Genomic DNA, 9418 nt, shown 5'->3' with positions numbered 1-9418 from the left:
GTGTTGCGGTGGAAGGGTGGATTTGATGACCCATCGAATTCATTTTTTCCTTCTGCATGCAGGTGAATATGTCTCAGGGTCTAGCTCGGGGTCCAGCTCAGGATCCAGTTCGTGGGATAGTTCGCGAGATACGACCGCGAGCAGCTCAGAAGTCGAGGAGATTGAGGTTGAGAGCTCGCGCCTCCCTGTGATAGAAGCGGACGACGAGCAGGAGGATCCCTCAAACCCCGGGGCTGAAGAGGATGTTCCCTTGACCCCGCTCTTCGAGTACGATTGCGAGGCTGATTTTGATTGGGTGGCTGATGAGCCTATGATCGTCGCGTCCCGATATACTGAATCATTATTTGGGGCTTTCCGAGAGGTCAAAGACCGTGGACCGAGTGATTAGCTAAATTTTCAGGTGGTGTGCCTGACGGCTGACGAGCCGATCTATTCTCACTTCCATGGGGACAGCTTCGCCATGTATGAGTATGTGCTCAGGGAGCTTGGATTTCGTCTGCCCTTCTCTAGTTTCCAAATCTCCCTGCTGGACGGTCTTGCTTTGGCTCCGTCTCAACTGCATCCGAATGTCTTCGCCTTTATGCGGGCTTCCAAGATCGTCTGCAATTACCTAGGCCTTGGTGCTACGACCGCCTTGTTCGGTCGTTGTCTCCGCGTCCAAAGGCAGTCGGCCGACGGGCGCTTCAGTTGGGTCTCTTTCAAGAATGTCGACCGGAAACTTCTTAAGATGTACGTTGATTCGGTCAAGGACTTCAAGGACCGCTACTATGTTGTTCGTTTGCATAGCCATGCAGCGTACACTTCTTTGTCATAGATGGTGACGGTGCGCGGTGAAGATGGTACCCCGGAGCGGGACGAGGCAGGGAAGGTGAGGACGAAGCTCTGCAGCATGTTCCCCTTCTTCTGGTGGAAGAGTCATTTCAATTTTTGTCCCAAGCATTACGCCTACGAATACGAGGAGCTGGACGAGCAAGACGCAGAGTCGTATGCTCGTCTGTGCCAATACGTGGATAGCTTCAGTCTGAGTCAATGGGTGACGAGGACTGGAGAGCCCGTTTTGGACGAAGAGGGTGTGGCGAAGGTCGAGACTCGGGCGATAAACACGAAAGCCCTCTTGTCGTGTAGGACTCCTGAGGAAACTAAGGCGTTGCTAGGTGGTGTTTAAGTCGTTTTGCTTTGGCTTTCTAACTAATATTTTCTGCTAACTCTCTGTTTTGTTTTTCAGATGCTATGCCGCTAAGGGATGACAAGGTCCTGAAGGTGGCCCAAGATGCCAAAAGGCCTCGGGCGATAACTCAGGGTCGGCTGGTTCTCCTTTGGTGATTGTGGAGGGGGAGTGGACCCTGTAGAGGGTGCGCCAGGCTGAGACGGCTCGAGAAGAACCGTCGAATTTCGGACCTGATCTTGGATTCTTGCTCCCTCCCTGCTTCAAAGAGGGTTAGTACTTTCAGAAGTATCCTTTGTCTGTCTCCCCGGATGAAGCTCGGCGAGTTGAAGGGATGACTGCTCCTGCCCGCCTCAAACAGCTTGCCAGCGATAACGCTGCTGTTATGAGGGTTGTGGAGATGGCTCAGGTGCTCGCGAAGGGGGGCACTGTTTCTGCCGATGCTTAGAAAAAGGCGGAGTCTGATAAAAAGGTCGCCGAGGACGAGGTGGCTAAGCTGAAAGCGGCTCGGGAGAAGACGAAGAAGAAGATCGAAGATCTCCTGAAGCAGAAAGACGAAGAGATGGACGCGGAGAAGAAAAGGTTTGCTGACCTCAAGCTGTCCTGGGCGCCATCGGCGGAGGAGTCTTCGGGTGTGGCCGTGCTGAAGTCCAGGGCCGAGCTTTCCGATATGGCCGAAGCCGGGTTTAAGTGCATAGTTCAGCAGTTGAGGTTTCTGAACCCTGGGCTGAAGATAGACGATATTGGGCTTTCGTCGAGGATCGTGGACGGTCAGCTTGTTCCTGGTACTCCTGATGATGAAGAATGAATTTCTTGGTTTTGATATTTTGGGCCTGCGCGCTCGTGTTTTCTCGGCCTGCGTGCCATTGTTTTTTTCTTTCTGGATTTTGGGGCTTTGCCCGGGATACTTGGGGGCCTGCGTGCCCGACTATTTTTTGTAATATTTGGATACCACCGGCCAATTTGGTCAGATTTTAATTATATTCCCGTCTTTGCAAGTTTTGTTTGTGTTTCGACTTTCTTCTGTGTGTTTAGAATGTCTATTGTTTCAGGAAATTTGTGATCGGATTATGCTTGGTAATCCGGGTGATTGACATTATACTTAGAAATATTTGTCACTGGATTATGCTCGGCCTGGGTTGATTTTCCGGGTGAGTGGCGTACGGCCCGGGTGTGCAGAGCAGGTGTGCACATAGCAGGTGTGAGGGGTACGAGACCGCGGTCGGGGCCAAGTGCTCGCGGCGTGAACGGTCCTATCGCGAGCTGGGGTTCTACCATGCAGGTACTGTCACGGTGGATCTAGGTGTAGGGTTCCCCGTGTAGTCGGTTTTTTGCGTTGGCCAGGAGTTCCGTCTGTCGTTGTCATGGAGCGCTCGCGTTCGTACCATGACGCGAGTCCGTGCCCGGTCACCCTCCCGTGTTCGGGGTGAGTGCTCGGGGAGAGTTAGCTGTTTCTAGCTATAATAGCGTCTGAGTTTTTCAGCATTCCAGGGTCAATCAAGTTTTTCATCGAGGAGGTTCTCGAGGTAAGAGGCGCCATTCTCGGTTTTATCATAAACTCGGTATGGGCCTTCCATGTTTGGGGGGAGTTTTCCCTCGCGCGAGTCTTTCATGTTTCTGCGGAGCACTAGGGCGCCGACTTCGAACTTGCGTTTGATGACTTTAGTGTTATAGTGCAGAGCTATATGTTGCTTTAACTTGGCTTCGCGGAGGGAGGACCCTGTTCGGATCTCTTCGACCATATCGAGTTCTTCCCTCATGGCCTCGTCGTTGAGTTCTTCTTCGAGTGGTGAGTCGATCCGACAAGAAGGTTCTGGGATTTCCACGGGGATGACGGATTTGGTGTCGTAGGTTAATCTAAATGGGGTTTCCCCGGTGCTCAAATGTGGTGTCGTCCTATATGCCTAGAGTACGCTCTGCAGCTCCTCGACCCAGGCTCTCTTAGCTTTATTGAGTCTTCGTTTCAGTCCTCGGAGAATGACTCGGTTCGCCGCCTTGGCTTGTCCGTTTGTTTGGGGGTGTTCCACCGAAGTGAAGTGCTTTTTGGTGCCGAGCTTGGACACGAACTCTTGGAACTTTCTATCGGTGAATTGGGTGCCATTGTCGGTTATTATTGCCTGTGGTACCCCGAACCGAGCGAGCATGTTTCGTTTATAAAAACGGAGCACGTTTTGGGCTGTGATCTTAGCGAGCGCTTCAGCTTCGATCTATTTAGTGAAGTAATATACGGTGACCACCAGGTACTTATTTTGGTATGATCCTAATGGGAAGGGTCCGAGGAGATCCATTCCCCAAGTGGAGAATGGCCAGGGTGATGATAGGGATTTAAGCTCCTGTGGGGGAGCTAAGTACATATCGGCGTGGCGTTGACATTTATCGCACTTTTGGACATGCTCTTTGGCGTCTTGTTGCATGGTCGGCCAATAGTATCTGGCTCTGAGAGCTTTTCTTGCCAGTGATCGATCGTCGAGGTGTTGGCCGTTGATCTCCTCGTGAAGCTCATGCAGTATCTCAAGCGCTTAGGAGGCGTCGACACATTTGAGAAGAGGGATGGAAAATCCTCGCCGGTATAGCTTGTCTTCGACGATGACGTACGAGCAGGCTTGTCTTTATCGTGGAGGCCTCCTTCTCGTCCGTCGGTAGTTCGTCCTTTGTGACGAAATTATACACCGGGGTCATCCAGCAATGGTCGTCGCCAATGGCGAGCACTGGCATGTGGGGTGCACTCTTATCCACACTTGGTCTTGAAAGGATTTCTTGGATCACTTACTTGTTCCCGCCTCTCTTTCTCATGCTCGCGAGTTTGGACAAGACGTCGACCCGGGAATTATGCTCCCGAGGTATGTGCTCGACTTCTGCTCTTGCAAAGTTTTTCATTTTCTCTTTGACTAGCGCAAGGTACTCGACGAGGACATTGTTTTTGGCCTGGTAGTCGCCGTTAACTTGAGAGGCGACGAGTTGGGAGTCAGTGTAGATCTTTACTTCCCGAGCGCCTACGTCCTCGGCAAGCCACAGGCCGGTGAGGAAAGCCTCATATTCGGCTTGGTTGTTTGAAGTGGTGAAGGATAAAACCAAGGATACCTCAATGATGAGTCCTTCATCGTTTCCCAAGATGACGCCGGCCCCGCTTCCCGAGCTACTGGAGGCGCCATCTACGTAGATGGTCCACTTATTCTCGGCAGAAGGAGGGGAGGAGGTGATTGAGGTCATCTCGGCCACGAAATCGGCCACTGCTTGAGCTTTCAGTGCTTTCCTGCTTTCGTATTGGACGTCAAATTTGAATAACTCTAGGGATCATTTCAGCATTCTCCCGGCCATGTCTGGTCGGCCGAGGAGTTGTTTGATTGGTTGATCGGTTCGGACGATGATGGTATGGGCGACGAAGTAGTACCTCAGCCTTCGAGCGGCTGTTATTAGTGCCAGCGCGACTTTTTAGATTTGTTGGTATCGCACTTCGGTCCCTTGCAGGGCTGGTGAAGTATACGGGTTTCTGCCCGTCATCGGCTTCTCGGATTAAGGTCGCGCTAACTGCTTCGTTCGAGACGGCTAGGTAGAGGTATAAGATTTTATAATTTCCTGGTCGGGACAAGACGGGCGGTTCCGAGAGGACATGCTTGAGGTGGGATAGTGCTTGTTCGCACTCCTTGGACCATTCGAAGGTCGCTTCCTTGCACAGCAGTTTAAAGAAGGGGAGAGCGTGTTGGACAGATTTCGCGACGAATTAAGACAGCGCCGTGAGCATCCCGTTCAAGACTTCGATTGAATTCTTATTGTTGGGTGTCGGGAGTTCCGAGAATGCTTGGCATTTATCCGGGTTGGCTTCTATTCCTCTTTCGGTCAAGTAGAAACCGAGGAACTTTCTTGCCCGGACGCCGAAGGTGCATTTTTCTGGGTTGAAACGCATTTTGCAGGACCTGGCCTGCTCGAATACTCGTTCGAGATGCGTGGTGTGGTCAGTGTCTTCTCGGGATTTGACGATCATGTCGTCCATGTATACTTCGAGGGTGTCTCCGATCTCTCCTCGGAATACCTTGTTCATCATCCGCTGGTAAGTGGCCCCGGCGTTCTTGAGTCCGAAGGGCATTACATTGTAGTAATAGTTTCCCGACTCGGTCATGAATGCCGTGCACTGCTTGTCGCATCTCGCCATGGGGATTTGGTTGTAACTTGAATAAGCATCCATAAAAGATAGCAATTTATAACCGGCCGAGTTGTCGACCAGTCTGTCAATGTTAGGAAATGGGTAAGCATATTTGGGACAAGCCCTATTAACATCGGTATAATCAACGCACATTCTCCATTTTCCATTAGATTTTTTAACTAGTACAACCTTTGAGAGCCAAGTTGAATACATGGCCTCGAAAATAAAATTTGCCTATATGAGGTCTTTTACAACTTTCTCGGCAGCCTCCGCTTTTTCAAGAGACTGCCTACGCCTACGTTGAACTACTGCCTTTGCGGCTGGATCAATGGAAAGGTGGTGACAGGCGACCTCGGGATCGAGTCCGGGCATCTCAGCTGCACTCCATGTGAACAGATCGGCGTTGGCTCGAAGGCAATCCACGAGTTGCTTCCTCGGCAGGTCTGGGATGTCTTTGCCAATCTTCATTGCCTTGTCAGGGTTGTCGCCTAGTGGGACGAGCTCAAAGTCGCCGTCTGGAATTGGCCGGACGGGGTGGGCTGTCCTCGGTTGCGGGTCCTCGCTATTCTTTAGTTCTTCTTTTGTAAAGCGGGCGTCGAGGTCGACTGAGCTGACATTAGTCGGTTGCTGAAGGTCTTCCCGAGTTGGCTTGTCTTCAGCTCTTGGCTTTTTGTTGGCGCTAGAAGGAGGGGTGATCAGCTGTAGTCCCTTCATCGATGCGTCGAATATCCTCCTAGCTGCTTCGATGTCGGCGCGGATGTTGGCCACTCGTCCCCTTTTTGTGTAGAACTTCATCTTGAGGTGCAAGGTCGAGGGGACGTTCGTGAGTTCGGCTAGAGTGGGCCGTCCGATGATGCAGTGGTAGAGAGTCTTGCAATCGATCACTAGGAATCGTGTTTTGACTTGTCTGGAAGCTTCTCCTTCCCCGAAAGTGACGATCAGATCGACGTAACCCCAGGGTTTGGTGGTGGACCCGTTGAAGCCTTGGAGGTCGGAACCTACGTATCGAGTGAGGTGGGAGTCGTCCAGCTTGAGGGTTTTGAAAAGATGGGAGTACATGATGTCGACCGAGCTTCCCTCGTCGATCAGGATGCGACGGACGTCAAAATTATCCAGCCTTCCTCAAACGAGCAGGGGGGTCGTGGCGTTTAGGGCTCCGTCGGGGAGCTCTTCGAGGTAGAAGGTAATCGGATCTGATTTTCCCTTGAACTTCTGGAGGGTTGGCCCGAGATCTGAATTGGCGCTGATCAGCTCGTCAAAATTTCTCTTTACCGAGCTAATCGTGAGAGAGCCTGGATCCCCACCGTTGGAAATGACCATGGCGGTCGGGAATCCTTCCCATGGGCTCAGAGCGGTGGTCACTCTGACCGAGGGTATGAAGTCTTTTGGTCGGGTGACGGACAGGGCAACCTGCAGTGGTCTGCCTTCGGGTGAATTGTCCTAGTCAGAGTTCCTTGGACCTTCTTTCCTGGAGGATTCTCCCTTCTTCGTATACTTAGAAAGGCGACCTTCCTTAATCAGAGTTTCGATGGCATCTTAGAGGTGGATGCATTCGTCGGTCAGGTGCCCGTGGCTCTTGTGATACTTGCAGTATTTGGACTTGTCAGTCCCTGGCTTGGTGGGATTTGGCCTCGGGGGCTTGACCCTGGAGTTTTTAAACTCGGTGCTCTTGCATTCGGCCAGAATTCGTTCGCGTGAAATGTTCAGGGGGGTGTAGTCACTGAAATGACCAGTTGGTCCTCTGTGTTCCTTCGTGTCGCGGGGCTTGTCATCTTTTCTTTTTTCGTGGCCTCGGCGCGAAAGAGAATAGTCTTGGCTCGAGCTACGGGCAGTGTCATTGACTCTTGAGGCTTTCTTCACAGCCACTTCGCCTTCCTCGAAAGCAATGTAAGCTTGGGCTTTGAGGAGGAGGGCGTCCATGGTGCGTACCTTCTCAATTTTGATGATCTTCTTGAAGTCGCTCCCGGGGAGTAGCCCTCGTTCGAGGAGGTATCTCTTCATATGGTCGGTTGTTTGCACCTGGACGACCTCTTTGTTGAACCTATCGAGATTTTCCCAGAGAGGCTCGTCGGTACCCTGGATGACAGCTTCGAGGGTCGCCTCAGATTTCGGTTGTCGGCGAGAGGCCCTGAAGTGGTTGGAGAAGAACTTCTTGAGTTCTGCCCAGGAGTGGATGGAGTTGGGAGGAAGGTTCTTGTACCAGGTCATCGCTCCCTTTCTGAGTGTGGTCGGGAAGATCTGACATTTGATGGATCCTCGGACCACGTGATAGTCCATGACGGCTTCGATGCTCCGAATATGATCATCAGGGTCTGTGGTCTCGTCGTAGAGGTCCAGGGCCGGAGGTTTCTCCATTCCCCGGGGCAGACGGGCTCGTCAAATCTCCTCTGACAGAGGGCTGCAGAAGTCTTCCTTGTCGCTTGGTCCTGGGGAAGATGAGTGCCTTACGCGGGCGTTGTGTTTACGCCGAGATTTCGCTTGTGGTTTTCCAGAAGCCTTGCGATTGTCCTCGGGAGGGGAACGTTCGCGGCCCTTCACCACGGTCTTGGCGGGTCCCTGACAATCTTGTTCGGGGGAGAGGCTTCTGTTTCCGCCTCCTCGGGTTTCTAGTTCTTTGTGCTCTTTCACCGAGGGGAGCGGGAGTAGGATCTTCGGCAACGGTACCTCTTGGGCGGAGAGCATGAAGACGAGGGTGAACGTCGGCGATATCTCCTCAGTGGAGAGTGAGAGGACGAAGAGGAACGCGATCGGTAATGCCTCCGCGGGGAGATCGGGGACGTCGCTTCCTTTCCAGCTTGTCGATTCGTTCACTTTGTTGCTAGATGAGGCGGTTGGTCTTCTTGAAGGCCGCGAGCAAGAGGATGGTTGTGGGGTCGGCATCCTCGGGGATGTCGACTTGCTCATGGTTGTCCTGGTACTGAGTCTCTTGCCTCTAAGAAGCATGAGTGGAGGAGGAGGCGGACTGCCCGTCTTTGGAGTCAGCTTCATTGTTCTGGATTTGAGCTTGCTCGTTCCCATTGTTTTGGTCTTGAGCTTGCTCGTTCCTGGTGGGTTGGGAGGTCACGTGACCTGGTCTCCCTTGCCCGTCACCAGGGGGTTGGTGTCCTTCTCGTCGGTGTCGATTATGCCCGTCAATTCTGGCAGCATAGATGAGGGGATCGAGCTGGAAGGGGTCAGGACCTCCCCGGTTGTTGTTGTTGTTGCCAGCCATGATGATCGCAAGACGGATTTGCTTTTATCTTTGCTTGTTAAAGAAGGGGAAGCTTGTTTCCCACAGACGGCGCCACTGATCGTACCTAATCAGAAGGATCGTCACGGCCTGCTCGGAACTGGGTCTTTAAGAAGTGAAGGGGGGTGTACCTGCAAGGTACTCCGATGCCAAAGTAAGAAAACGAGCAAAGGAGTACAAGTACGAGCTAAAGGTTAAGAGAGATTGAATACCTGACCCTCTAGTGAAAGAGGGTATTTATAGCCCCCAGCGCTGGGCCATGATCTCGCTACTGGGCTGGATTTCCAGGCCCCACTATGAGACTGCCAGGTTTCCTAGGAAAAAATATCGGAGATGCGTGAATGCTCTCCGTCCTGGTCAACCACTCCGAAGTTTCAGGGAGACGCGGTCTTTCAGGGACTACGTGGACTCCGCATGATCCGGGGGGTTGGGTGTGAAGGAACCCTACGAGGAGTAGAGTCCTCGGCAGAGTAGGTGCTCGCGGGGAGCGCGTGTGCTGGGCACCAGGTAGCTCGCGGGGAGCGCTTGTGCTGGGCACGGTGTAGACGAGCACTTGATTGCTCTTTGCGGGACATGGAATGGTTTGGACCCCCAAGCTTAAATGGGCCGAAAGTAGATTGGGCCGAATCTTGGCCCAGTCCAGAACAATGTTATTGTTAGTGTTTTAAAACTTAAATATATTATTGCATAAAAAATTAATATGTTTTAGTTAAAACTTAAATATAACTTGACATATTTCTTTATTAAATTAATTAAGATTTTATGAAACAAACTGACCGTACAAAAATAATAGAAGAAAGCCTTGTTAGCATGGTCAGATTTATTTTATTAGCTTTAAGTTAGTCTTGGTCATTATATATCACTAACTGAGTTGTAGCTCAGT

At 51.8% G+C, this 9418-nt stretch overlaps 1 protein-coding gene across 1 annotated transcript; it reads right to left on the bottom strand.

Annotated features, from left to right (window-relative positions):
* Positions 1–6842: 6842 nt before the first annotated feature.
* On the bottom strand, positions 6843–7661 carry LOC131604903 (uncharacterized). The gene has a single exon (XM_058877317.1). The coding sequence runs from the start codon at positions 7659–7661 to the stop codon at positions 6843–6845; it is 819 nt and encodes a 272-aa protein (XP_058733300.1).
* Positions 7662–9418: the final 1757 nt, after the last annotated feature.

Source organism: Vicia villosa, linkage group LG5 (assembly GCF_029867415.1).
Source record: "Vicia villosa cultivar HV-30 ecotype Madison, WI linkage group LG5, Vvil1.0, whole genome shotgun sequence".
Taxonomy (NCBI): Eukaryota; Viridiplantae; Streptophyta; class Magnoliopsida; order Fabales; family Fabaceae; genus Vicia; species Vicia villosa.
This window is presented reverse-complemented; position numbering and strand designations above follow the sequence as displayed.

Coding starts and splice junctions, on each gene's coding strand:
- LOC131604903 (XM_058877317.1), bottom strand. CDS start 7,661: ATGGAGAAACCTCCGGCCCTGGACCTCTACGACGAGACCACAGACCCT.